The sequence below is a fragment of the Alligator mississippiensis genome, chromosome 13 (genome assembly GCF_030867095.1).
Source record: "Alligator mississippiensis isolate rAllMis1 chromosome 13, rAllMis1, whole genome shotgun sequence".
NCBI classification, from domain to species: Eukaryota; Metazoa; Chordata; order Crocodylia; family Alligatoridae; genus Alligator; species Alligator mississippiensis.
Window position 1 is genome coordinate 51,050,355 of NC_081836.1, and position 25,660 is coordinate 51,076,014.

Genomic DNA, 25,660 nt, shown 5'->3' on the forward strand with positions numbered 1-25,660 from the left:
CAGAAAAGACTGAATGATGGAGACAAAGGACGGTAGCCCCGAGTGTGCCCTGGAAGACGAGCAAGTGATGTGCCTCGACAGCTATAACCCACCTTGTAGGAAAAACAGGATGCTTCCTGCAGTCCTGCCAAACGGCGAGTGCTGTGAAAAAAAAAAAGAGGGGTCCCATCACAGCAACGACACCCTCACAAAAGGGCAAGAATTAACAGATGAACCCCCTTGGCTTTGAGAACAAATTATGTTTCTTGTAGGGGAGGAACGAATACAAATGCTCCTTGGGATGTGTACAAACGAAAAGATCTGATGGGCTTTGAAGAATGAAGAGGGGCAGACCTTATATCTGCAGGGGCACCAGGAGTGAGGGGAGGAACCAAAGTATATGATTCACCCAGATGAGAAAAGAAAGAAATAACCTAAGGGCATTAAAAAAAAAAAAAAGCCTCCAGCCTCCCCAAAACATGTAAATGAAGACTTCATAAATACTGCCCACTTCACACATCCCACATTACAGTGCCATTTCCTAAGGAAGCCTTGCTCATCTTTGCCTTGCTCCAGATGCCCCTTAGCCAACTCCTGAGTTAACTCGGATACCTGAAGTATGCCAGTATGCCTAGTGTTTCAATAAAAGCTGTTAAAAGCAGTAGTCAAAGGATGTACCTAAGCAATCCCCGGGAACAGTTCTCCGAGACAGGAATATTCACATCAAGATATTCTCCAGCTTTTAGTTTCTTTCCTTTCATTTGTAACATTTTTTATCTAATTGGCTCCAGAATTTATAATCCTAGTGACAGTGCTCTGGCTGTGCTAGCCAAGAAAGGGGAAGAAAAAAAAAAAAGGGTGTGGGGGAAGGGATAAGAACAGCTGCAAAGACTGATGGCACCATCTTCTGTTAAGAGTAAGTTATTGCAATAGCATAGTCAAAATTCCCGTGGCTGTTCACCAACCTGGGAAAGGAGGAGAAATCTCCAGGCCAGTCATAATGCTTATTAGTCACCTTTCAACTTTTATGCAGACTCAAGAAAAATAAGACGACCAAATCTGAAGTGCAACTAAAACAACCAGACTTGAAAAGGACTAGATAAGCAGAGGGGGGGGGGGGGAAATGCAATTAAAGCAGAAAAAAATTTGCATTTCACCATCAGTGCCGCACAATAAGAAGGTTTGTCAAGCACCGGTTCAGCTTACACATGTTCAGACCCGTCAGCATTTTCATGATAAATCCCAATTTTCAGCCATTGTTGATCACACTGAACTGAAAACTTGATATGCAAGTTTTCAGCACAGATGCTCAAATAAATTATGCACATTAATTTAGTCATTTAAGTTTCAGAGCAGCAAAAGAAAGCAGCTTTTGGGGGGTGGCAATTTATGAGTTTGCTTTTTGCTATGCACAGCGAAAAACCAGGCAGCAGCTTTTCCTTTTTTTAATGAAACTTCTCAACCAATAAGTCTTTTGTATAGACTAGTAAACTCTGGTAAGAGGGAAACCTATATATTTGACCAAAAACTCCCTAACAAAACAACTTTTTTCTAGTATCTGTTCCACATCATGCACTGAACTACGGTCTTACACACATTATATACAGAGGGATACACTATTTTAAACACTGCTGACATCAGGCTGAAACTCTTATTCTGGGTGGTTGGCATTAGCACAGTCTGGATGGGAATTTGTTAAGCCATTGATTAGCTACAGAGCAGAACAAAGTTTACGCACAATTACGATTAAAAGCTTTTGAGATCTCCCAGTCAAACCAATCTACTTTTTAGACATAATAGTATTTTATAGCTAGTGCTTGGTATGGATGGGTGCTACACAACAGTTATAAAAACCTACAGCACTCACACTTACCTCTGCAAAATAGCTCAGCATGCTCTGGAGTTACTTCATTACTCTCCCCCGTCTCCATTCTTCCAAACACACTAAGAAATCATCATTCATTTAAAATGCACATCACCCTGAAAAGCTCCTGGAAGTACATAGTCTTTTGTACAGTAAGAAGTATACCAAGTGGAGCACAATACTCAGGTAAATGTAAGCATAAGCAGCCAACAATCACATTCTCTATTCCATCAACTGCCCCACTACAGCTTCCCTTGGCTGCTCAAGGAAGCTATAATGCAGTTCTACTAGCACAAATTAACAGACAGAAAGGTTGCACAATCTAGCTGCAACCGTTCAAGAGCATTTCTGCAAAGTCTTTCAGAATTTTAAAGTTATGGCTACTGCCCTTGTCTTAATTTACTTATGTCATATATATTAGACAACATGACAAGTGCCAGGAATCCACTGGATTCCTGCACACACATACACCTCCCTCTTCCTGGATAGTGAAACTAAGGATGGCTACAATTAACTTGCTTTCAAAAAATAACAAGGAAAGCATAGATTCAATGTGCAGGGAGCAGTGATTTTTCTGTGTGTTTTAATATAGATGGCCTTCATACAGAACCACAGTATAAGTGTCTTGCAACTATTAATTAATTCATCATAACTAAGATGTGAAATATGGAGATAGTCCTTGCCTTTGAAATATGGAGAACTGAAGCCTAGTGTATATTAAGAAACTTAACTAAAGCCACACAAAAACTAAAGCCATCCACTATCTTCTCCACAGGACAATCTTTCTGATCTCACAACTAACTTTCAAGCCACAGCCAAACTTGAAAGGATTTTAATAAGGCCTTCAAGCATGGTCTCCCATGACACTCTTATTTAAAAAAATGGGGGGATTGTGGGCTGGCAGAGTCCACAGTCAGGTGGGTTGAGAACTAGCTAAAGGGTCAAACCTGGACAATGTTAGTGGACGGGTCTGTATCATCTTGGCGGGCGGGAGGTGGGCAGTGGTGTCCTGCAGGGTTTGGTTCTTGGCCCCGTGCTGTTCAACATTATCAACAATTTGGATGAGGATGTGGAACACACGCTAGCCAAGTCTGCGGACGATACAAAGTTATGGGGAAAAGCAGTCACGCTAGGGGACAGGATGCGGATCCAAAAGGACCAAGACAAGCTGGACAGGTGGGCAGCACAGAACTGGATGCAGGTCAATAAGGATAAATGCAGAGTGCTTCATCTGCGGAGAAGTAACCAGCAACATGAATACAGGTTAGGAGGAGATGCCCTGGGCCAGCACAATGGCTGAAAGGGACGTTGTGGTTACGGTTGATCACAGGATGAACTTGAGCTGCCAGTGCGATGCTGTAGTCAGAGCTAATAGTATACTGGGATGAATTAGCCGATGCATCACGAGCAGGGGTAAGGAAGCGATACTTCCTGTCTACTCGGCACTGGTGAGACGCCAGCTGGAGTACTGTGTCCAGTTCTGGGAACTGGGAACCGCACTTCAACAAAGACGTGGAGAATCTTGAAAGGGTCCAGAGAAGGGCCACAAGAATGATTAAGGGCCTGGAGGACAAATCTCATGAGGAAAGACTAAAGGATCTGCGACTGTTCAGCCTGGGGAAGAGAAGACTAAGAGGGCACTTGGCCATCTATAAGTATGTAAGGGGTGAATATTGGGACCAGAGAGAAAAACTGTTCACTAAGTCACCCCGGGGGAGGACAAGGAGCAATGACCATAAACAGTTAGAGGATGGTTTCAGGTTGGATGTAAGGAAGAACTTCTTCACGGTAAGGGTGACCAGAATCTGGAACAGACTTCCCAAGAAGGTGGTGCAGTGCCCAACCTTGGAAGGCCACAAGAGGAGACTGGACAGACCTTGCTGGGATCATTTGATCCCAGCAGTATTCCTGCCCAGAGCAGGGGGGTTAGACTTGATGATCTTTCAAGATCTCTTCCAGCCCTTCATTTCTGTGACTGCAATTCTATGATGCTGTCTTCTGCAGCACACAGAAATCTTTTCAGTATTTAGTTTGCAACTTTGCTATAGAAATAAGAGATAAGTCCTTAAGTGGTTTGAAAACGGAGGCACTACAATTTCAAAGGCTTTACACAAAGCATGGAGACAGGCTGGAATCAAGACTTCACATATTTGCATACTAGTTTCAGAGTAGGTTTTTTTGGTACTATTCCCTGCTATGTAGGAAGGGATTATATATTTTTTCTTTTGTATTCACATAGCAAAGATTATTTGGACTTGGGGCTACCCTAGTAACACAGAGTTAATCATTAGGTTGATCACAGCACTTGCTTGTTCAAAAAGAGAAGGGAGCAGGAATGACAGAAATGGAATAATAAATGGAAAATGAAAAGAAAGAGGAGTAGTTGAAAGAAAAAGAGAATTTCATTCTGAATACGAATTCCCGTTTTTCATAAATCTGAACCAGTTTCAGCACTGCATTGCCCTTAGGCCCAAATGAGTTTTGTTCTCCGGGAAGCAAAGGTTTGCTAAAACTGCTTCTAGTCAGTCATGCTGCAGAATATGCTTGGTAAGCTTCCTCTCAAATAACCAAGCTAAAGATGATATGAAACAAAAATTAAGTTACAAAGCCTGGTTTATTCTGGCTCTGTACATAAGACAACCCCACCCACATACTCCTACTCAGCACGCATCAAATCCCAGGGCGTCTTTATGCATGTGCCAGGGGTGGGGGAGTGCTTTAATTAGAGCAGTTCTGGGAGCCTCTCTAATTAAAGCACCCGCAGCATCTCGTGTAGTCACTGTCCCCATGCTTCAAAATGGCGGCAGGGGTGCTTTAATTAAAGCTCGTTCAATGAGTTTTAGTTAAAAACGCCCCTGCTGCCATTTTGAAGCACATGGACACTGAATATACAAGATGCGGAGGCTGCTGGAGTGTGCTAGTTCGCACGCTCCAGCGGACTCAGTTAATTGAGTCTGCTCTGATGTGCTGTAAATACAGCGCGTTGGAGCAGCGTCCCTGCACGTCTACAGGCACCCCCAAGAAATTAAGTAGTGCAGACAGCTCAGTGCGGTCCTGAGTACATGCCATGCCACCACTTTTCGGCTCTGTCTCCAGAGTGCTTCCTGGCATGCCCTCAGGATCACTCTAGAATAGCTAACTGCCTCATTTTTGGGACTCGACATGCAACGAGTAGGCAGAGCATGCTTCTCAGCAGCTCTCCCAGGCATGGCAGAGGCAGTGTGGACAAGTTCCCCAAGAACAAGATAAATGATGCCTTAACAACTTTGTCAGTGAGGACAAGTGACCACAGCAGAGAACTGCTGCCTCAGAAACATCAGATAAGAAACTGTGCACCCAACTGTAATGGGTCTGTTCGTTTTACATTTGAAGATTTCTGCAGAAACTGCTGAGAACATAAGGGAATACAGGGAAATGATACTGAAGTGCAACTCTGTGCAAAGAAATAGTACCTTCTCTCTGAGGTTCATTAGAGAAATCCTCATCCTAATATTAAATTAGCTTACAGTCCTTGCAATTAGCATGTGGTGAGTAGGAAGAGAGAATGAAGAGAAAGATCTTCACATAAATCATTTGCTGTTCCTCTCTTTACTTCCCCTTTGATTTTTAATAACTCCAAAGAATGGAAGAATCAGACATACCCCCTTGTTGGCGGAGGGGGCCAGCACATGCAGGCCCCCTCCGCCAACAAAAGTCAGAGGCCCATCGTGCCCTACAAATACCTAAAAAGATGCATATGTCTTTGGAAGTAAAAAGAAAAAAAAAAAAAAGAAGAAAAATAGCGAAGAGAACGATAAGCCAAGGTTCAGTCAGGACCTCCTTCCCTGACTGCAGGACAAAGAGGCCCCATTGAAGTAGGAGACAAATTGACACTTCCATGCTTGCTTAAAACCTCTTCTTTTTGTGCCTTCTTGCTTTCTGATACAGAACAGTATGGGATGCAAAGGGCAGGGGGAAGTGGGAAGTGATTGATAATTCAATATTTCTACAGCACTTTAGGAATCTTGTCATCTACTTTCAAGCACAAAGAAGGTATTTCATATTTGGTTTCTTTCCATCCAAAGAGTGTTTATCAAAACTAAATTTAAAAGGCCATATTTCTTAAAGATATTGTAAAAATAAATGCAGAAATGCTGGCTGCTATTTAATACTGTCCATAAATGCCACAAACAAATACAGGTCTAGATTACACATGCTGTGATTTATGCATATGGGTGCACATGTACAACATGCCCAATATATGTACACAGAAAAAGACAAAGACTGTCCTTGTCCAAGAGCCCATATTACACATTAACTGCCTCTCCTGATAGCAAAATAACTTATAGGAACCATCAAAAAGCCAGCACTGCTTCCTCCTTTAGATAAAGGACATTTCATTGTAATTAAACTTCTGTCCAAGTTTAAAGAAGATTAGAGAAGAGTCTGACAGGTTCCATTTATATGTGTGACGGACATTCTCAGGGATGTCCAAGGAAGAAGGAAAACAGGCAGTCGATTTATGACATGTATCTGAGTTAACAACACTTATGGAGATTGACAGCTCCCTGCTTATCATCATTCATTCATTATGGTTAAAAAAAATCTGCCACCTAACTCGGAGGCACTTTCTATGCAATTTGCAGCCTCTCTTCCCCTGGTCTCCACTGATCTTTTTTTAAAGATACACATACAGCCGGTTCTTTGAAAAGGTACATCAGTTTCACATACATTTGATTTGCACAAATGGAGCTGGTGACTGGCAAGAAGAGATGTGATACTGCAGTACTAACAGAAAAGACTTGTGATAACTTGAAGAACAAAACCAGTTAATCAAACACATTCTCTGAACCATTTTCCTCAACCTAAACTACATCTCTGAACCCAAACAGATCCCTTCCTGTATAACGCCTAAAAGCACCAATACTTATAAACAGATTTCTTGCAATAAACCTTTTTATTTTTCCCACCAAAGACAGGAAATTCAGCAGCAGCTCTGAGGTCCACATCTCTGAAAGAAAGACCTTTTCCTCTTCCCCATTAAAGCTGGTTTGGTTTCTAATCTATTCACAATATGACCCTTATCTTTAATATATAGCACCATTCCCTCGAAGTCCCACAACATGAACAGAAGACAAAGGAACAAAGTGTTGCATCAGAGGTTGCATGTCATGTACCTCAACAGATCAGGTCCTAAAAGGTTCAGCTTCACAGAGTATAATAGACTGATGTTATCAAGGGATTCCAATACAAGCTGTTACAATGCAACTATTAGGTCTGCTTGATTCTGCAGCAATGCAAACATAGAAAAATTGTTCCATCTTTAACCCTGCTTCATTCACAGTCAAAGGGTGATTTATCTGACTAAGTAGTGCTCAACCTTATGGCCCCATGGGCCAGATGAGTGGTACAAGGTTGGTGCACGGGCCCGATCCAGTTCCTGCAGGGCTGGGTCCCGAGTGTTGGGATGGGCCCACTGCCTCACCCCTAGCCACCAGGCCCCAGCCCTACACACGCTGGGTCAGGCCTGACACCTAAGCCCTGGTTCCATACATGAGGCCAGGTCATCCGACCCACAGGACATGGAAATTTGGAAGTGGGGAAGGGATGACTGTTAATTGTCACCGCTCCCTCACTGCCAAATTTCCAGACCCTTGGGGAGTTCCATGCACCATACCTGGTCCACAGGGCAGCAACTGAACATCCCTGATCTAACTCAGATCGCTACAGGCTCATGCAGTCAGATTGTAACAACTGCTATACACACCCAAACAGCAATTCCCTCTGCCCTTTTTCAGTGGCTAGAATGTCATCTGCAGCAGCAGTCCCTCGATAAGATGATGGCAGTCTTCCAGTAAACAGGGAAGTCATTGGGGAGTCCAGAGGTGACTGATGAGGCCAATCCAAGATCCATATGTTTGACTCCAGATGTGGCAAAAAGTTCTGGGAGGAAGGAGTGTATCCTGGTGATGTCAGGTCCAATGTGTAAAATGTATGTTTGCCTATACTCATAGCCTGCCGCCTTCAAGACTCAGAGTGAAAATCCATGATGGGAAAGAGCACATTACAAAAATACAGGTTGTGCCATGCTGTCAACTCCTTGACTGACTGTCAAGTCTCAAGGCACTCATCAGATAGAAAGGCAGACTTTCCTCTGCATTTCAGATTATAGGACTATAGCCTGGAATTTGTTGTAGCATCATCCATTAGATTTGATCAACTTGGGCAAAGACCACAAATCCAAAACAGAACGCCACAATTTAGAAAGACTAGACAGAGATCACATCTCTGTCCTATCATCTTAGTTTCATAGTTGGTAGGGTCGGAAGGGACCTAAGCAGATCATCAAGTCCGACCCTCTGCCATGGCAGGAAAGAGCACTGGGGTCAAACGACCCCAGCAAAATGTTCATGCAACCTCCTCTTAAAGACCCCCAGGGTAGAAGCCAGCACCACTTCTCTTGGAAGTTGGTTCCAGATCCTAGCCGCCCTGACAGTGAAATAGCACCTCCTGATGTCTAGTCTGAATCTACCCTCTGCCAGCTTGTGACCGTTATTTCTAGTCACTCCTGGTAGTGCTCGGGGGAACAGGGACTCCCCCAATGCCTGCTGGTCCCCCCTGACTAGTTTGTAAACAGCCACTAGATTCCCCCCCCCCACCTTTGTTTGCGGAGGCTGAACAGGTTCAGGTCATGTAGCCTCTGCTCGTAGAGCCTGCCCTGCTGCCCCCTGATCATGCGGGTGGCCCTCCTCTGGACCCTCTCCATGCTATCCACATCCCTCCTGAAGTGCAGCGCCCAGAACTGGGCGCAGTACGCCAACTGCACCCTGACCAGTGCCGCATAGTGGGGGAGGATCACCTCCTTGGACCTGCTCGAGATGCATCTCTGGATGCACGACAAGGTGCGGTTGGCTTTCCTGACCGCGTCCCCACACTGTCGGCCCATGTTCATTTTGGCTTCAATAATGACTCCAAGATCCTTTCCTGCCTCTGCACTGCTGAGAAGGGAGTTCCCCAACCTGTAGGTATGCTGCTGGTTCTCCCCCCCAGGTGCAGCACCTTGCACTTGTCAGTGTTGAAACCCATCCTGTGCTCATCCACCCACCCCTGTAACCTGTCCAGGTCCGATTGCAGCCTATTCCTCCCTTTTAGCGTGACCACTTCCCCCCACATCTTAGTGTCGTCTGCAAATTTGAACAGGGTGCTTTTCACCCCCTCGTCCAAGTCACTGATGAAGATGTTGAACAGTGCAGGCCCGAGGACCGAGCCCTGGGGAACCCCACTGCCCACATCCCTCCACATCGAAAATGCCCTGTCCACCACCACTCTCTGTGTGCGGCCCTCCAGTCAACTAGTGACCCATCTGACTGAATAGGTGTCGACACCACAGTCTCCTAGTTTTTTAATAAGAATGGGGTAAGAGACAGTGCCAAAGGCCTTCCTGAAGTCCAGAAAGACCATGTCCACCACGACACCTGCATCCAAGGATTTTGTGACCTGGTCATAGAAGGCCACCAGGTTGGTCTGACAGGACCTGCCTCTAATGAACCCATGTTTTTTGCCCCTAAGTATAATCTTGCCTGCTGGCCCCTCGCGGACACGCGCCAGAATAATTCTCTCAAAAAGCTTACCCAGGACTGAGGTAAGACTGACTGGCCTATAGTTTCCTGGGTCCTCCTTCCTCCCTTTTTTGAAAATGGGAACCACACTGGCCCTTTTCCAGTCCTCCATCACAATGCCAGAGCACCATGAGCGCTCGTAAAGCTGTGCCAGGGGTCCCACAATGACCTCTGCTAATTCCCTCAGCACTCTGGGGTGGAGATTGTCAGGACCAGCTAATTTAAATACATCCAGTCCCTCCAGAAGTTCCCTGACTAGGTCCTCTTTGACCCTAGGCCTGTGTGCGCATCCCCTGCGGCCTACGGGGGTCCTGGTGGGGGGGGGGATGACCCGGTCCCTGCTCAGAAAAATGGAGCTGAAAAAAATCTGTCTCTAAGATAGCAGAGTTAGTAAACCTCTTCCTGGACAGCAGAAACTAGACTGTCCAAAGGCCAGTCAGATGCATCATTATTTTCTTGGAAGTGCTCACAGGAATCAGAAGGAGAAGCAAGCAGCAACCGTGGTGTCTTCCAGTGACATGAATATGGAAAGAGTAAGCTCACTGCTCTTCTGAAGCTAAGATTAGTCTTCAATACCAAAACTCAGATGAACTCCAGACTAAGATGGATTTTTAATTCTATATGAAGAGTATAAGAAGAACTGGGGAATCTGCTGATGTTAACAACTTGTGAATTGTTTGATACAAGGTGCTCTCTCTCCATATCAATGTCCGACTGCAAACTATTTTGAATGTAGGGTCTTTAGCTCCTCCGCTGCCTTCACCTCCATATTGCTCTGAGGCAGGGCTGACCAGGATATGGCCTGCAGAACCGACGTCCAGCCCACAGGGCCTCCCATAGGTCTGGAAATTTGGTGGCAGAGGACTGGTGGCAGCACTAACTGCCACAGGTCCAGAAACTGAAACAATTAACATGGACAGGCCCCACGCACCATGTCATTCAGCCTGCGGGCTGGATGTGTTGAGTGTTACTGTTCTGAAGCGTATAGAGCAAGACAAGACATTCTTTCATTTGATACAGGGCTAACAGCGGAGAGCTGTTAAACATTGATAATCATCCATTCAAATGGAGCACACTTACACAAAGAGATGGCTACCAAAGGGAAACTATGCATTCAAGTCTAAATTACCATGGGATGGGGGGTGAGGGATGGTGGGAGGAGAACAGCCAAGCAACAGATCACCTGCTAAAAGACTGATCATCTGACAAAGGGGTTTCTCAATAGCCTTTTAATATAAAAAAAAAAAAAGGTAGAAAAAGCATACCAACTCTAGGATTCTGTAAAAGAAAATTTATATTTCAGAGGAGAAACCATGTGCAGGAGGGAATGAATCCTAGACACCCTAAAGGGCTCAAAAGTGACAAAGAAACTGAAGTAAAAGAAGCACATACATATTTCCCAAGTGGACATTCATGCTTAAGTGCTTTGCCTAGTTCTGTACGTGTTATATGCTTTGACTATCACATGTCCCTGACACAGGAAACTTAACCACAGCCCTGAGCATGGCACTAAAAAACCAAGACCCTGCCTGGATTTTTCTCATTTGAGATCAACTTAAGCCATGTCCATAGCAGAAACTTTTTCTAGTATAATTAATACGAGTCAGGGATGCAACCTTTTTTCACAGCATTTCTCCTAGCAGACATGCTCGTACAGGGGGTTGGCAACCTATGGCACCTGTGGGCCAGATCTGGCCTGAGGCGCTATTGGACCCAGTCCACAAGCTGGGCCATCCCCAGTGTTACAGGTAGGGGGCCTTACCCATGCCACACCCGAGCCAGGCGGCAGGAAGATGCAGCAGTGACCAGGTCCTAGTGCCAGCTCACCTCAGACCAGGCTAGGTCATTGTGGCCCACCATCAGAAAACACTGCCAAATGCTGTTTTAGTGTAGACAAAGTTACACCAGTAAGAAAGAGAAAAGTGCTTTTGTTGGTATACCTCATTTCACCCTGGAAACCCACATAACATGACAGCTGCCAATATAACTATACCAGCAAACTTTCTGTACGGTAGTCAAGACCCAAGACAAAAATTAACCTAACACTATCTGTGTATTTATGTAACACAAGGAGAATAAACTAACATTAATATTGGCTATGTATATTAGCTGTAAAGTCAAGAAACACGGTAAAAAGAAATGGGGGGGGGTGCGGCAATCACAGCGGTGGCCTTTTTATAGCCAAAGTTAGACTGCACTGACAACAGCTCCAGGATTAAAGAGCATTGCCTCAGGCTACTGCAGAAAAGAGCTGCACGAGCAGCAGTGATGAAGCACTAGGTCTTTGACACCATTTGGAAGAGAACAAGTAAAAACCTTTATTAAAAAAACATCAGAACAACAGGAAGAAAAAACCTCAACAGAAGGTTTCTCTAACTCAGTCCTATTATGTGCACCTGATCCTCCTGGATCTAGGGAAAAGGAAATGAAGTAGATGAGGAAAATATGTTGTACAATATTCAGAGTCTGTAACTTAAAGGAGGAAAGAGATTCAGGCTGCAAATCTTTAGACCGAACCTTTAAAGTTTTCCAAAGCAACTCAACCCCTATCTGCCTACATAGATACTTATTTTGGAGATTCTTTCTAGTTCTCTGTGCCTGGCTTTCATGAAAAGCCCTGCTTGCAAAGGCAGAAGACTGCTGCACAGCATGGGAAGAGAAGAACTATGAATAGTTCCTTTTTCAAACTCAGCACCACAGTCTGTATGACCAACTCTGTGCATTAAAATAAAGTTGGGGGAAGAGGACTAGGGAAAAGGTATAAGGGTTGGCTGCACTCAGCTGGTTACAAGCACCAAAAAGACTGGGAAGTGATGTCTGGATTTTAGAAAAAGCCCTCTCCCTGCCTCCGGAAAAACTGCATGAGAGGAGTTTGTCAGGAACATGCTGACATGTTCCAGGGACATTCACTTTTTACTGAGAAAGAGCCAAGTAAAAGGGAAAAACTACCCACAACAGCTAAACAGACCACATCATTAAACTTGCTCCTTTCATTAGCTACCAAGTGCTCCTCATAAGAAAGGCCAATTTCTTGCGGGATGCAGTTCAGGTGCATCTCATACTATCAATGCAATCCTAAAGCTGTCTTCATTATCCTCTGCTCCTCTAAACTTTGGATTGTTATCTTTACTCTACAGTTACCCGACTCCACAATACCTCCTGCTGCTGCTGCCTAGAGTATAATTTACTCTATTTACACGACTCTCAGCAACGCGCTGCAAACCAGCGGTGAGATTCCATCATGCGCTAGTAATGGCGCTTTCCGCTACATTACTCGGCAATGCTGAGGTTGTTTTTTTTGTTGCTGTTAATGTGCTCAATGGAAGACGGGCAATGACCTTCCTCCCCGCCTCCTCCCAACATGTCGGCACCACAGGAGGAACTTCCTCTCCTACCTAGCAAATGTTAACAACCTCCAAGAGACTCCATACAGCTCAGACATGTAAACAAGCAAAAAACCCCACCTACTGTTAAAGTAACAAAATAACTCACTTAAACCCACAGTGAGAAAATGTAGTCCCCTGGTTCTTGGTATCCAAGTCACCCCAAACTGCTTAAGCAGTACAGCACACAATATATATCATCACCTGATCTCCAGAGGGCCCTGAAATACTGACATATAAACAGGTTACACAAACACAGATTGCGCTTGAATTCCAAAAGCCAGGAAGAAAAAAAAGGAAAAAAAAAAAAATCAATGCAAAGGCAGAGTTGTAAGGTTACTATAATGTAATCTTTTTATGGTGTGATGACCTTTTATTGCTTTTATAATAATGGAAACACTGGCAGTGCAGAAGCACTATAGCAATAAAGAGATAGCAGTTGAAAAATGGAAAAACAAAGTGAAATCGGGTTTGGCTGGTTATTCCTCAGAGAAACAATATGCTGTTCTGAACACACTTCTACCTATGTCTCACCCCCTCTTCTCCGCACTCTTTGTAGATCACCTAAGGCAAACTGAACAGCAACAGACACCATGCAGAGCTAAATCTGCTCTTCAGTTTTGCAGGAAAGGATGTGATCTTCTGTAGCAAATTGTTCCCCTGTGCTATCTTTTCCATGCCTGGTTTGTTTTCTGAAGCCCAGTCTGCTCATAGCCTGCTACATTAGTAATCAGCTTCACCCCATCAAAAGGAAATTGGGAGTGATATATCAAGCTACAAGATGAACAGTAGAATGGAAAACATCTACAACAGTCATGATGCATGGAAGGGAGGTTCTCCCCAATAAAAATGAGACCCAATAAAAACGATAGCGGCATAAAATCATGAAAAGGTTGGTAGTGTTACCTAGACACACACAACCCACTCCATGCACCTCCCACATCGTGATATAAAACTAACCTATCATAACCACCACCTTCACCAAACATATCTTTGCATACAGAATAGGCAGCCAGGGGTAGGATGACAACCAAGGGTCAAGCATAGCCTGTGTTACAAAGTAGTCTCAAAGATCTTACAGATCACACCGCAGCTTAAATCACTGGCACCATGAAACACACAGGAAAGGACCAAGTCCATGAGCTATTAATTGTACCATAAACTAGCGGATTACTTGCAAACCTCTTTGGCTAACCTTCACGTTTTCCATTCTGACAATAGGAAATTAGGACCCACTATTGATTTTGTCCTTCACTATTCAAAAGAAATTCAGGTGCGAGCCTCTTCTGGTCATGCGTTTCCTAAGCAGCCAGGAAGCCAAACTCGTACAATCGTTCTTTCAGCAGGCAATGAGAAAATTAACCTAAGCTCACTGGGAAAGCAATCCAGGCCTTGATGTTTGGAGAGTATTCAGTACCTACAGGCACAACCATTCATTCATCAACAGGATCATCAATTCTGAAGACTGAATACATTACAATTAAAGTTAATGGAGGACTCTAACTGCGAGACAGTAGAAGGTTGTATATCTGCCAATAACAACCACTAGAGGGAGTTACAATCACACACTAAACTTTTGGGTTACATAGACACATTTTGGATACTACTAGGAAGCAAATAAAAGAACAGACCATCAGCTGACACTGGATAGGGTTCAAGAAAAAGAGAAAATTAGATTTGGTCTCTTAACAAGCACTTTATTTTCAAAAAGCTCAAGATCCTCTCTTGGGAACTTTCAAATAATTCATAATGGAAAATTTTCTAATATACCTTATTGCCTATATTTTAAGATGGAATAAAATATTAGGCAGAAGAAAGGAGAACTGGTCAATTTTAAAAACTAAACGGCTAGAACTATGCCTTCAAAGTTTGCAGTTGAGTGAGTTCTGACCACCTGTGTCACTTGAAGGCAGTTTTGAAATCAGGAGGTAATCTTAAATCACACTTTTATTTTTAAACTAAATTGTAATGATTATGTCCAGCACAAATGGACACTGCCAAAGGGCCATTTTTTCCCAACAAGACTCCTCCTGGCTGTTAACGAATTCAGCAAAAGCATTTTCTCTGACAAATTCTGAGAAGCAACCTGCAAAATCAATGACTGTTAAACATGGTCACTAGTTCTTCAGTTTTAATTTGGTCATTCAAACAATGCTTTTAAAATATTAAACATATTTTGGATTTGCTTTTTGGGGGTTTTTTTCCATTAAACTTCTTGACAGCAAACCTATGAACCATTTTAGCTGGCTTCATCCAGGGGATTTTACAGTTGGCTAACAATTTTAACAACTGGCTAAACGGTTTCAGTAGCACTTAGCAACAATACTCCAAGCTTTTAATGCCCAGCTGGAATTCTGTTTGTGCCTTCCTCCACCAGTGACAGACAGCATGATCATCCCTTGAACCAGAATCTACAAGGCACCTCAGGAGACATGCTGTTTGGCCTGAGATTAGCAGAGGGCATTTAGCCACTGCTGTTCTATGGAAGATTTGACTGCTTTGTGCTCACCACATTTACACTAAAGTAGAAATTCTGTACGTTGCTGTTGGCTGGACATGTCAGCTAACACCTTGGCAACACATAGAGCCATGAACCCAACAGTCTTTTTTGAAAGCTCTTGCGGTATCGCTTCTAACACGAACAGACAACTGGCTTTGATTGCAAGGAAATTAAATGGTTTGAGAAGCAGCAGAGAGAGTGTGTGGGCAAAGGGTGATAGAGCGCACCCTGCCACAGACTCACATTTCTTCTTCACAAGGAATAGCCATGCCTAAAAACCTAGCCACTTGTAATCATCTGTGTCTGGAAAGTTAAAAAAAAAAAAAACACACACAAAAACAAGCAAACAAAAACCACTTCTGGCAGACCAAGCCAGTCCTCTGATGGAGCTCTGAGGTAGGGCAAGATATTCCAAACTCAGCTGCAGTAGCAACAGTATAATTCACTGAGTCTCTGGATGCAGGGGCCCAGGAACAAAGGACTTAACTACAACAGCTCTAATTTTGATAGTCAGATGTTTGGGGCAGGAATTAACTATTTGCTCTGTGTACAGGACACACTACATTAGTTCTCAGCCTTCTTAGACTAAAAACACTCCTCGTTAGACTCAAGGCACCCCTCAGGAAATGCCAGCTCTTACTTTTCCCTCATTTTTTGACTGCAGAAAAATAACAGAACTATGTTTCTGTTGGAAAGAACTCAGAAAGACCACAACAGGGCAGAATACTTGGAACATTGAATTCTTATTTGAAATCTCTGGGTGTATTTTGTGAATCCTGTTTACAAACCTAACAGTGCTGCGGCACCCTGGTTGAGAATTACCAATATCGTACAATAGAGTCCTGAGATCCAGGGCTGTGGCTCCCAGGTGCTACCACTATCCTAACAATTGCCCCAATGGAAGAGTTTGATCAACGATAAGCCATTAGCCCAACCGACTATAGAGTAAATCAGATTTCTCAAGGTTACGTCTACATGTAATGCCAGGATCCAGATTACAACCTTCCACAATTACAAAGATAGGAGAAATGTTTTCCCTCCAGAATGAGTTAATATAAAAGAAAAACCTGAGCATCTAGGTCTTAGGGTACCAAGAGGCAAACGTATATCTTATATCTTAAGACTTAAATGTCTATCACATTAGAGAGTCAAATTGAGATGATATTTCAAAATATCAGATCCTTAAAGCATTTCCTACAGAAGCCTCAGAAGACTCTGGTCCCTTGTGTAATTTGGCTCTTGCTAGACCCTGCAAGCAAGGAACAGAACAGACATTTTTTTCAAGCCAGTTCAAGTATGCAGAAATCAGATTTGGATTATCAGGGAGCACTACACATCCAACACTAGTATCCACTTCTGAACAACTGTCATTAAAAGAAAACTCAAATCAGGGCTGTATCTGTGATTAACCTGGAAGACAACATAAAGGGAAGCACCAGCCATGCCTCCTTTACTCACAAACCAATGCAAATACCCAATACTCACATTCTCCAGTACTTCTAGCAGATGGGGATTTTTTTTTAAACCAACTGCATCATGATGGTATGTCATATCTCAAATAACTCCCACCTCCAAATCCAGCTACAGGGTCAAGGCTGCTAACACTCCTCAACATCTTAAAGTATTTGACAATAAGAATGCTGCTGATTGAAACCAGAAGCTCTAAGGCTTATCCTACTATCTAGCAAACCAACTGTAAGAGTAAAGTGGCCCTTTCTGCTAATGTATTAAGTCACATGAGCCTCACAACTCTTAATTTCAGCTCTACATCTAGGCAACTGCTCTATATATTTAGTTTTCTTACCCTTTTGGCACAAGTGGAAGATTAGGAAAGCACCTTTTACCCATGAAACACAAAGTAAATATGGATAAAATGCTCCCCACATTTCTGACTCTCCCACCACTACGAGCTCTCACAATCCTTGGTGCTTTGTTATTTTCTGAAAAGATTCAGGCAATCATAAATGAAACTTTGCTATGAGCACATGGAAGACAAGCAATACTTGTCTTGTAGTAGGCTCCCTGGAAGCAGAAAGATAAACTAAAGAGCAGCAAAATTCAAAAAGTCTCAGACCGCAACTCTTTCATTTTCTTTATACACATCCAAGGAACAGATTTTTGTCACACTGCACTCTTTGCTGACAGCACTGACCTGTTTGTGATGTTAGTGTTCTGCTCTTTTAGTGCAAGCTCCCTCTGTTGCAGGGCAACAATCTGCCTTGAGAGATCATCAGGAGTCCTAAGAAATTAGAAGAAAAATAGAAGCAATTAATGAATTTAAGACATGCTAATGGTTGAATGACTATGTGTTAGCTGAGAACGTATAGAGAGGAACACAAAGGGAGAGGCAAGCAAATCTACTGCTACAGGCCAAGGCTCTCACAGTCCATTAAAACAGCTAAACTTGCATGTTTGTGACACGCACACGCATCCACACACACAAACAGCTGGCAACATCTATTAGAATATCAAGCTGCTACTGTGCTCTGTAACCATCCTCCAGTGACCATAGCCCCACTTACCATCATGCCCTTCAGTCCACCCTCTAAACCAAGCCTTGTAGTATGCGTTCCTGCACTTCCTAGCTGATGTAGGTCTAGCTTCGCTACTTGGGATAAGAGTTTGCCAAACAGCGCCCTTTTCTTACTCGTGGCTGTACCGACCACTAAAAACAAAACACATGATCCTGTTTAGATGGCCAAGGTGCTTCCATGCTCTAGCGAAGTGTGTGCTATGAAGATAGGTATAGATTGGTCTAAGGACATAGAGCAACTGCAGGTGCTTCCTCAATCTGACAAAGGGTATTTATACCCAAAAATATGCCAAGAAGAATTTTTCCAACTTTTTGAGTTGGTCTAGTAAAAGATATCAGATTTACCCAGAGAACCTTGCCTGCTATGAAGAGAGTCTCTTTATGCAGTAGGGCACAGGGAACAGATAGCTCAGCGTCTCTGCAGCAGGAATGAGATTACCACCCCACCTTTACAATATGCACAGTATTGGTAACCAGAACAAGCATCCAAGATGGCAAAGGAAACTACTTGAGTTGCTTTTTAAAATCTCAGAAAGCCCTTGATTTTCAACATCTGTCTACAGGAGGCAGAAACTGAATGTTGGAGCTTGCGCACTTTGGAGGTTTTGACATGTACTGTGTGATAGGACCCTCTACTGGACATCAGATATACTACTAGAGCCGAGCCTGGCCTGGAGATGGGCTGTAACACATCACAAAGGTTCCCTCCACCTGCCCCCCGGCCGAAGCATTTGACTCCTATTTCCAGTGCTCTACGCACATGTGTCACTGAGTGACAGACGTGAAGAAATGGGGGGGGGGGGGCAAACAGATCCACTTACTTTCACAACCTGAAAGAAAACAAAGCAAGTAGCACAAGCTAAAGGGATGCTAGTCTGAAGGACTCATCTGTATTTGGGATCCCCAACTTCCCATCCACAGAAGCCAGGCTCAGCTCTCAAGAAATGCAGCTTCTCTCACCCTGAAGGTGGGTGTAAGTAGGCATGTGCAGAGGGCTCCTTTCAATTATATCACAATGGTTGCTTCTGCACTAAAGCAATCATATTCCCAGTTCCTTGATTTCATCCATTACTTAGCTACGATGCTGCGACAGCAGCCAGCCTCAGAGGCTTGCACACTTTAGCCATATTATTAGCCGTATCAAATAAACACCAATAACTAAATAAATGCAACAGGGCTCGCTCTCTCTCTCTCTTTATTTTTCCTTTAAGAAACTTGGTTCATGTCGGGTGACTGAGATCAGAAAAGTCTATTACAATAAACTCCTGCGTGTCATACTTATCAGATGCCAATTAGCTGTTTGGCAAACACAGAACAAACTAAGCCACCTGGATTTATTAGGTTGGCAGGGAAGCAGAGAAGGCGAAAGCAAGACCAGCACTTGCAAGTGTTCTTTGGAGAAGACAGTATTGCTGTCAGAGGTTAAATCCTCCATAGGCTTGCATGAGGCAGATCCAGACACTGAAGATTAACACCACTCCACCCACAACAAAAAAGTAAAAAAAAAGTCATAAACTGGCAGACCAAGGCCTTGCCTTCATTGGGGATTTCAGACATCAGTGGCTAGTCTCACGTATAAACCACCTTAAAAACGGACCGGCAAAGAAGCTCTAAAGGCATGATTTGCACACTGGTTCCAAGCTTTACTCATGCAAAACCTGCAGATTTGTCTGTCTACAACATGCATGCGCTGGTACAATGACACCAACAGCTGTACCCAGGATGAATCACCACTGTAGCTTCAGCCTATAAAACATGCCATCTCATAAACATTTTACAGAGGAAAGAGATTTTCTTTACAAGAAAGCAGGTGGGAGGCGAGATCCTTGATCACTACCAACCCTTTCTATTAGATCTAAGGTTCAAATTTAAAATATTAAAAGACATATTAATTAGAGCCCAAATTATTTGTTGCATTGCATGTGGGGAAAAAAAGCTAAAGTTGACAAAAATCTAATCTTATAAACAGGGACTATCATAATGCATACTGAAAAAGGAACTGAATTCAGGTTAACTGTATAATACTGATATCTCTCAACTTTCGAGTAGTTATCCATGTAATGTAAGGAGGCAGTTGGGATTTACTGCCAATTGGTTGCGAGGGCTATCCGTCACGTGTCCCTGTCCCTTCCCACCAACTGGTGGAGATGGGTGGAGCCACACAACCGGCAGTCCTCTCAGCCAATCAGTGGCGAAGGTAGCAGCTATTTTGGGCTCCCCGTCTTGTTGGCACCGCCCTCCCTTTCCCCCGTGGTAGGCTGCGTGGCCAGGACACAGCCCCATGAGGACTACTGCCCCCCCTGGGAAGCCATCCTTTTATTTTCAGTATGGGTTTTTGTTTGCTCCCGCACAAATTTGGCAAGCATTGCCTGATTTTACAGGCAATGCTGGATTTCACGATTTCCATGAAACCGTGATTTCAGTAAGTCCCTAGTTATAACTCTGCAAGGGGTTAAGTTGTGGTCACCTGGCTCCCTTTACCCCTATCATGTCAACTGCACCAGCAGCCTGCCCCTCCCTCCTCCAGCTTCTACTTCCTGCCCCTGCCCCGGTCCCAGCCCCTGGGGCAGCCAAGAGCAGCCTGGGGAGCAGAGGGTGAGCCTGGGGCTGCACGGGCACAGTGCAAGGGGGGTGGGGGGAGGAAGGAGGGCCCTGGTGGGGCGGCTGCCCCGGCTGCTTAGAACATGGACAGCAATGCTTGCGAAGAGAGGACCTGGATAACATTAAACCACAGGGGGCGAGGGTAAGGACAACCAGAACAAGAACAAGGTTATTGAGAGAAATTACTGAGAAAAATATCATTTGAATTTGCACAAACAATGGGCATTTCCAAGGCTTGTGAAAACTGTGCTTCCTAAATTAAAGCATCAGAGAAGGAGTTCAACCGCATCTAGTGAAAAATGCAGGCCTAACACTTGGGCCAAATACAGACATTACACTTTTACCAGTATATGCGATCAGAAACCAGTCTATACTTGTGACTGAGCAGAAAGTTGGCACACAGAGGTCTATGCCCGTAACAAAATATAAGTTTGGCGCACACAGACCGGGTTCTGCCATTTTTAAACCAGTCTAAGGTTTGCCCCCTACCCCCACCAAAAGGTGAATGCGTGCTCTGCTCACTACTGATCTAAACAATGCCACTTACAGAAAACCGTGCAACTTGGACCAATTCTGCCTTGGGCGTTTTGAATGTTCGTACCTAGCCTTGCAAACAGTATCAAGCTGAGAAGATAGCACAGACCAAATTTTCTAATAAATTGTAACACACTGCAAAGAACTCTGCAGGAAAAGTAAGGTATCACATAGGAAAAGCAACCATCTTGCAAAGACATACAAGTCTTCAAATCGCACAAAGCTGAAGGACAAAAATGATGACGACAGGTTGCCCAATAAATTTACAAAGCAAGGATCTAGTACAGATTGGTTTGTGGTTTTGGAAATAAATAAAGTTAACTTCGGTGAGATAAGTCATTTGAGACAGCTTAAGTGGCCACCCAAAATTAAAAATGAAAGCTAAATCTGTTTATCCTAGGACAGGCTTAGAATAAGTCCATGAGTCTAAATCTACACTGGAACCTCTGATAAGACCGTTATCAGTTCAGTTTGATACACAGAGCACTAAGTCTCATATGTGCTTTAGTGGAGTGGCAGATAATCAAGCAGGTGGACAACCGGTCTAATGGCCAGGATACAAAACTGTTACCATATAAATAGAAAAAAAAAAAAGTGTTTAATAGACTGGAATGCATTAGAGATAACTGATATAGATCCCAGTGTATCCCCAAATCCACATCAACCACAATGTCTTATTCACATTGAGAAAAAGCAGCAGCTGAAATTAACCTGATGGTAAAACGGTAAAAGTTATGATGACAGATTTTCCAATAAAAAGAAAAGCTACTCGTATCTGTTAAGCAATTCAAGTCAACAATCTAACCACCAAAATTCAGTTTTATTAATTGGCAGTTTTAGGTCTGCCTATATTTGAGGTTGATATGCTCTACTGACATCTAATTTTTTTAAAAACTGAGGTCTAGATGCAACGGACACTATGGGAAATAAATATTAGCTCCTATCATGTTAACCTATGTAACTAAATTATGTCATTCAAGCAGGACAAGAAATAAAAGCAGCCTCTTGCAAACGTTTCTTTGTCACACCTTTATTAAAGGTTCCAAAACTATTCATGAAGTGTGAATCTGAATTTCAGGAGCTAGGCTGAAATGTTCTTGTAGCAGGGGTGGGGGGGAGGGTGAAAGAGTCGTCTAGGAAATATGCAAGAAGAAGGTTTTTGGTGTTATTTTGTGCCCAAAAGCTTGCCTAACATCTCACACAACTATATGGCTGTTTCCATAAAAAGCCTTGCTTCTTGTAAACTCAACTGCAGCCATTCAATTCTTGTCTGCCTCTCTTGAGCAAAACCTAAGGAGAAGAAAGTTGGATGCTGTTTTCATCCTTCAAAGATAAAATCTTTTGCAAAAACCTCTGAGCAAAATCCTCCTTTCCAGCTTCTAGGAAGCAGTAACTAGTCAGGAGCATTTGATATCAATTTAGAAGTAACTTTTTTTCCCCCTAAGGTACAAATTAGCCCAGCACTTACAGCTGGAGTAAGACGGTCAAGGGACAAAATTACTCCTAACCAAAGCTCTTAGACTTCCTTTGAAGTAAAGATAATTTGAACTAAGGAAAGTTAATAGTGATAAAAAACCCAAAACTGATCAAATGAAGTACAAAATTAGTTTAATGGGATGCCCATCCAAGTCACACTGATTTAGTCAATCAGCTTCTAAGTCTCTGTTTGCTAACTTTACGCTGGCAGGAAAGGTACTATTGGTGTCCTTCATGCACGTGCCTTGGGGTTTGTAAAAGACTGAAAGTCTCCTTGTACTACCTTAGATTAAGGGCTTGCTAGTGGTTTCATCAAAAACTCAGATACTCAAGCCTGCTGAGAGAGCTGTTTTAAACAGCATTACCCAAGGTTCAGCAAACTTTTTTCAGTAGAAAAAAAGTAAAAATTGGATTAAATGTTTTTATTTATAATTTATTACAACATCAACTGCTTATTGCTCTTAGGAAATGTTTCAAAAGTGTAACAGCAAAGGGAAAAGATTTGATTTTTAACTAAGTCTTTGAAGTTATTTTAGCTTGGCTGTGCAAGGCAAAAATGAGACTGAGCTCCAAAAAATAAAAATATAAAAAAATCCACACATTTTGGCTACTGTAGTTTGAGGAGTTGGGTATTTTAATAAAAATTAACTGTATTAAAGGGACCAGGGTAGCTAGGTTTGTATGTACCCTAAGCTAGCTATTTGATCAGAATTACCTGTTTCTGAAAGTCTCTTTATGCAATGATTCTTTAGATTGATTTAAACTTAGTATGAAAAGACAGACTCTCTAGGTTCTGCATCACATTTAGTCATGTTGAAGTATAGCAAAGTATACCTAAATATGGCAACATTTTTAACTCATATTTTTTTAGATTGAAGCATAATTAACTAACCAAGAACTCTAGAGGTAGAAGCCTTCCAAAGAAGTCTTGCTGACAAAGATCAAACTTTTGTAGAACAGCAGGCACAACTACTTCTCATTTACCAGCCCTCAAACTCTCTTTATGCCTTTTTACCTTAATAGCAACATGTACAAAAAGCACAAACGCCTTGAGTTTCTGCCCTTTTTTGCTTCTCCATAATGCAAAGGTAGCACAAATAGATTTTTAACCTTCTCAAAAAGTTTGCTTCAATTTTATATTGGAAATTATATCGGAAATTCACCAGTCTTAAAAGACTGTGATATTTATAGGACTAGCATAAAATGGTGAAGTCATAAAAATGAATACTGAGTTGGAAAGAAATTTTTAATGGGTACGTTTTTATACAGTTGTCACAGGAGTCCAATGCAGACTTTATAAAATCTCTTCAAATATTCCTTGAAGCCAGCCCCAGATATGAAGTCTTTATAAATGTGAAACACAATCCCAGATATGAAATCTTTATAAATGTGAAACCCACAGCTCCTACAGCTTCCAGCTCTGGGGTCTACTACGCATTTGTTTCTGTGGTTTCACCAGCAAGTACAAAGCAGCTTAAGGCCTGCTTCCATTTAACCTTACAGGAAAGTAATGCAACAAGCCAGCATAGAGAGTTTTTGTCTCAAGTCAGACTTGGACATACTAACCTCAATCCATATCAGCAAAAGTATAGTCTGTGGCCCAACAGACTATGTTTTCTTGGAATCCGTATAGTCTGTCTGCCTCTCTCTGCCCTCGTCTACATTATTACGTTTGGCCAACATAGGGCACCTATGCATGTGCTCCAGGGTGAGGAGTAGAGGGAGGGGTGGGCATTTAAAATTAAAGCAGCTCTAAGGAGCTGCTCTAATTAAAATGCCCACAGTGTCTTGAGTATTCAGTATCCTCCATTTCAAAATGGCAGCAGGGGTACTGTAACTAAATTTCATTTAATGAGCTTTAGTTAAAGAGCTCCAGTGCCATTTTGAACCATAAGGACACTGAATAGGAGATGCTGCAGCACAGCAGAGAGTTTTAATTAAAACACTCATGGAGACTCGATTAAATCGAGTCTGCTCCAACGCGTTCCAATTGGAACGTGTCAGAAAACGCGTAAAAGTCCTCTTTGTTATGCTGGCTGGGGGCACAAAAAGATCATACACCATAGCCAACGTTGCTCTGCTGGCAAGTTTGCCAGTGTAGAAAAGGTTCTGTCAACAGAAGATGGCTTCTGCCAACCTGGCTGCACCTACATCAGGGGTAAGGTACCACACAGCAGCTCCACACTGTTGACTAAGCCCTTTTCTGCATTATGCCTCTTTGGATTCATAGATGTTAGGGTCAGAAGGGACCTCAATAGATCATTGAGTCCGACCCCCTGCATAGGCAGGAAAGCGTGCTGGGTCCAGATGACCCCAGCTAGATGCTTATCTAACCTCCTCTTGAAGACCCCCAGGGTAGGAGAGAGCACCACCTCCCTTGGGAGCCCCTTCCAGACCTTGGCCACTCGAACTGTGAAGAAGTTCTTCCTAATGTCCAATCTAAATCTGCTCTCTGCTAGCTTGTGGCCATTGTTTCTTGTAACCCCCGGGGGCGCCTTGGTGAATAAATACTCACCAATTCCCTTCTGTGCCCCCATGATGAACTTAAAGGCAGCCACAAGGTCGCCTCTCAACCTTCTCTTGCGGAGGCTGAAAAGGTCCAGTTTCTCTAGTCTCTCCTCGTAGGGCTTGGTCTACAGGCCCTTAACCACACGAGTGGCCCTTCTCTGGACCCTCTCCAGGTTATCCGCATCCTTCTTGAAGTGTGGCGCCCAGAATTGCACGCAGTGCATTCACTGATGACTTTATACTCGCTACAGCAGAGTTAGCAGAAGCTGCCATAACTCTGTTGGCAAACCCTCTGGTGTGAACAGGGATTCTGCCAGCAGCGATTCTGTTCTTTGGAGGAGCATCGGCATCCCTACCAGGGTGCTCAGCCACCATAGTGCTACACAGTAAAAATGGGCAAAAACTCCCAAGAAGTATAGTTGTAATCTAAACTTATAATCCCCAAGGCCAAACTGTAGGAAAACTCTCCTTTCTTAGCAATACTTTTGCTGTAGCTGTGATGAGATGATGCAGAAAATATGCAAGAACCAAGACTTGTTTGGTATGGTCTTTTATTAGACTGACTACACCATTGGGTGGGATCTCAGATAACCTTTCGGGTACAAAATGCCCTTCCTCCAGCTTGCTTCCCTAGACCTACTGTTGGGCAAATAAAAGATATTACCCAACCAATCCTGCTTCTCA

At 43.2% G+C, this 25,660-nt stretch overlaps 1 protein-coding gene across 4 annotated transcripts in view; it reads right to left on the reverse strand.

Annotated features, from left to right (window-relative positions):
• The window catches only part of MAD1L1 (mitotic arrest deficient 1 like 1), a 488,928-nt gene that overhangs the window by 417,579 nt on the left and 45,689 nt on the right, over positions 1–25,660 (reverse strand). For 3 of the 4 annotated variants that reach the window (XM_014610725.3, XM_019494775.2, XM_059716931.1), the window contains exon 10: positions 17,477–17,563. The exons of the other annotated variant lie outside the window; for it this stretch is intronic. In XM_014610725.3, coding sequence (XP_014466211.1) covers positions 17,477–17,563 — 87 coding nt within the window. The remainder of the gene's footprint in view (positions 1–17,476; positions 17,564–25,660) is intronic. 4 annotated transcript variants of the gene reach the window in all.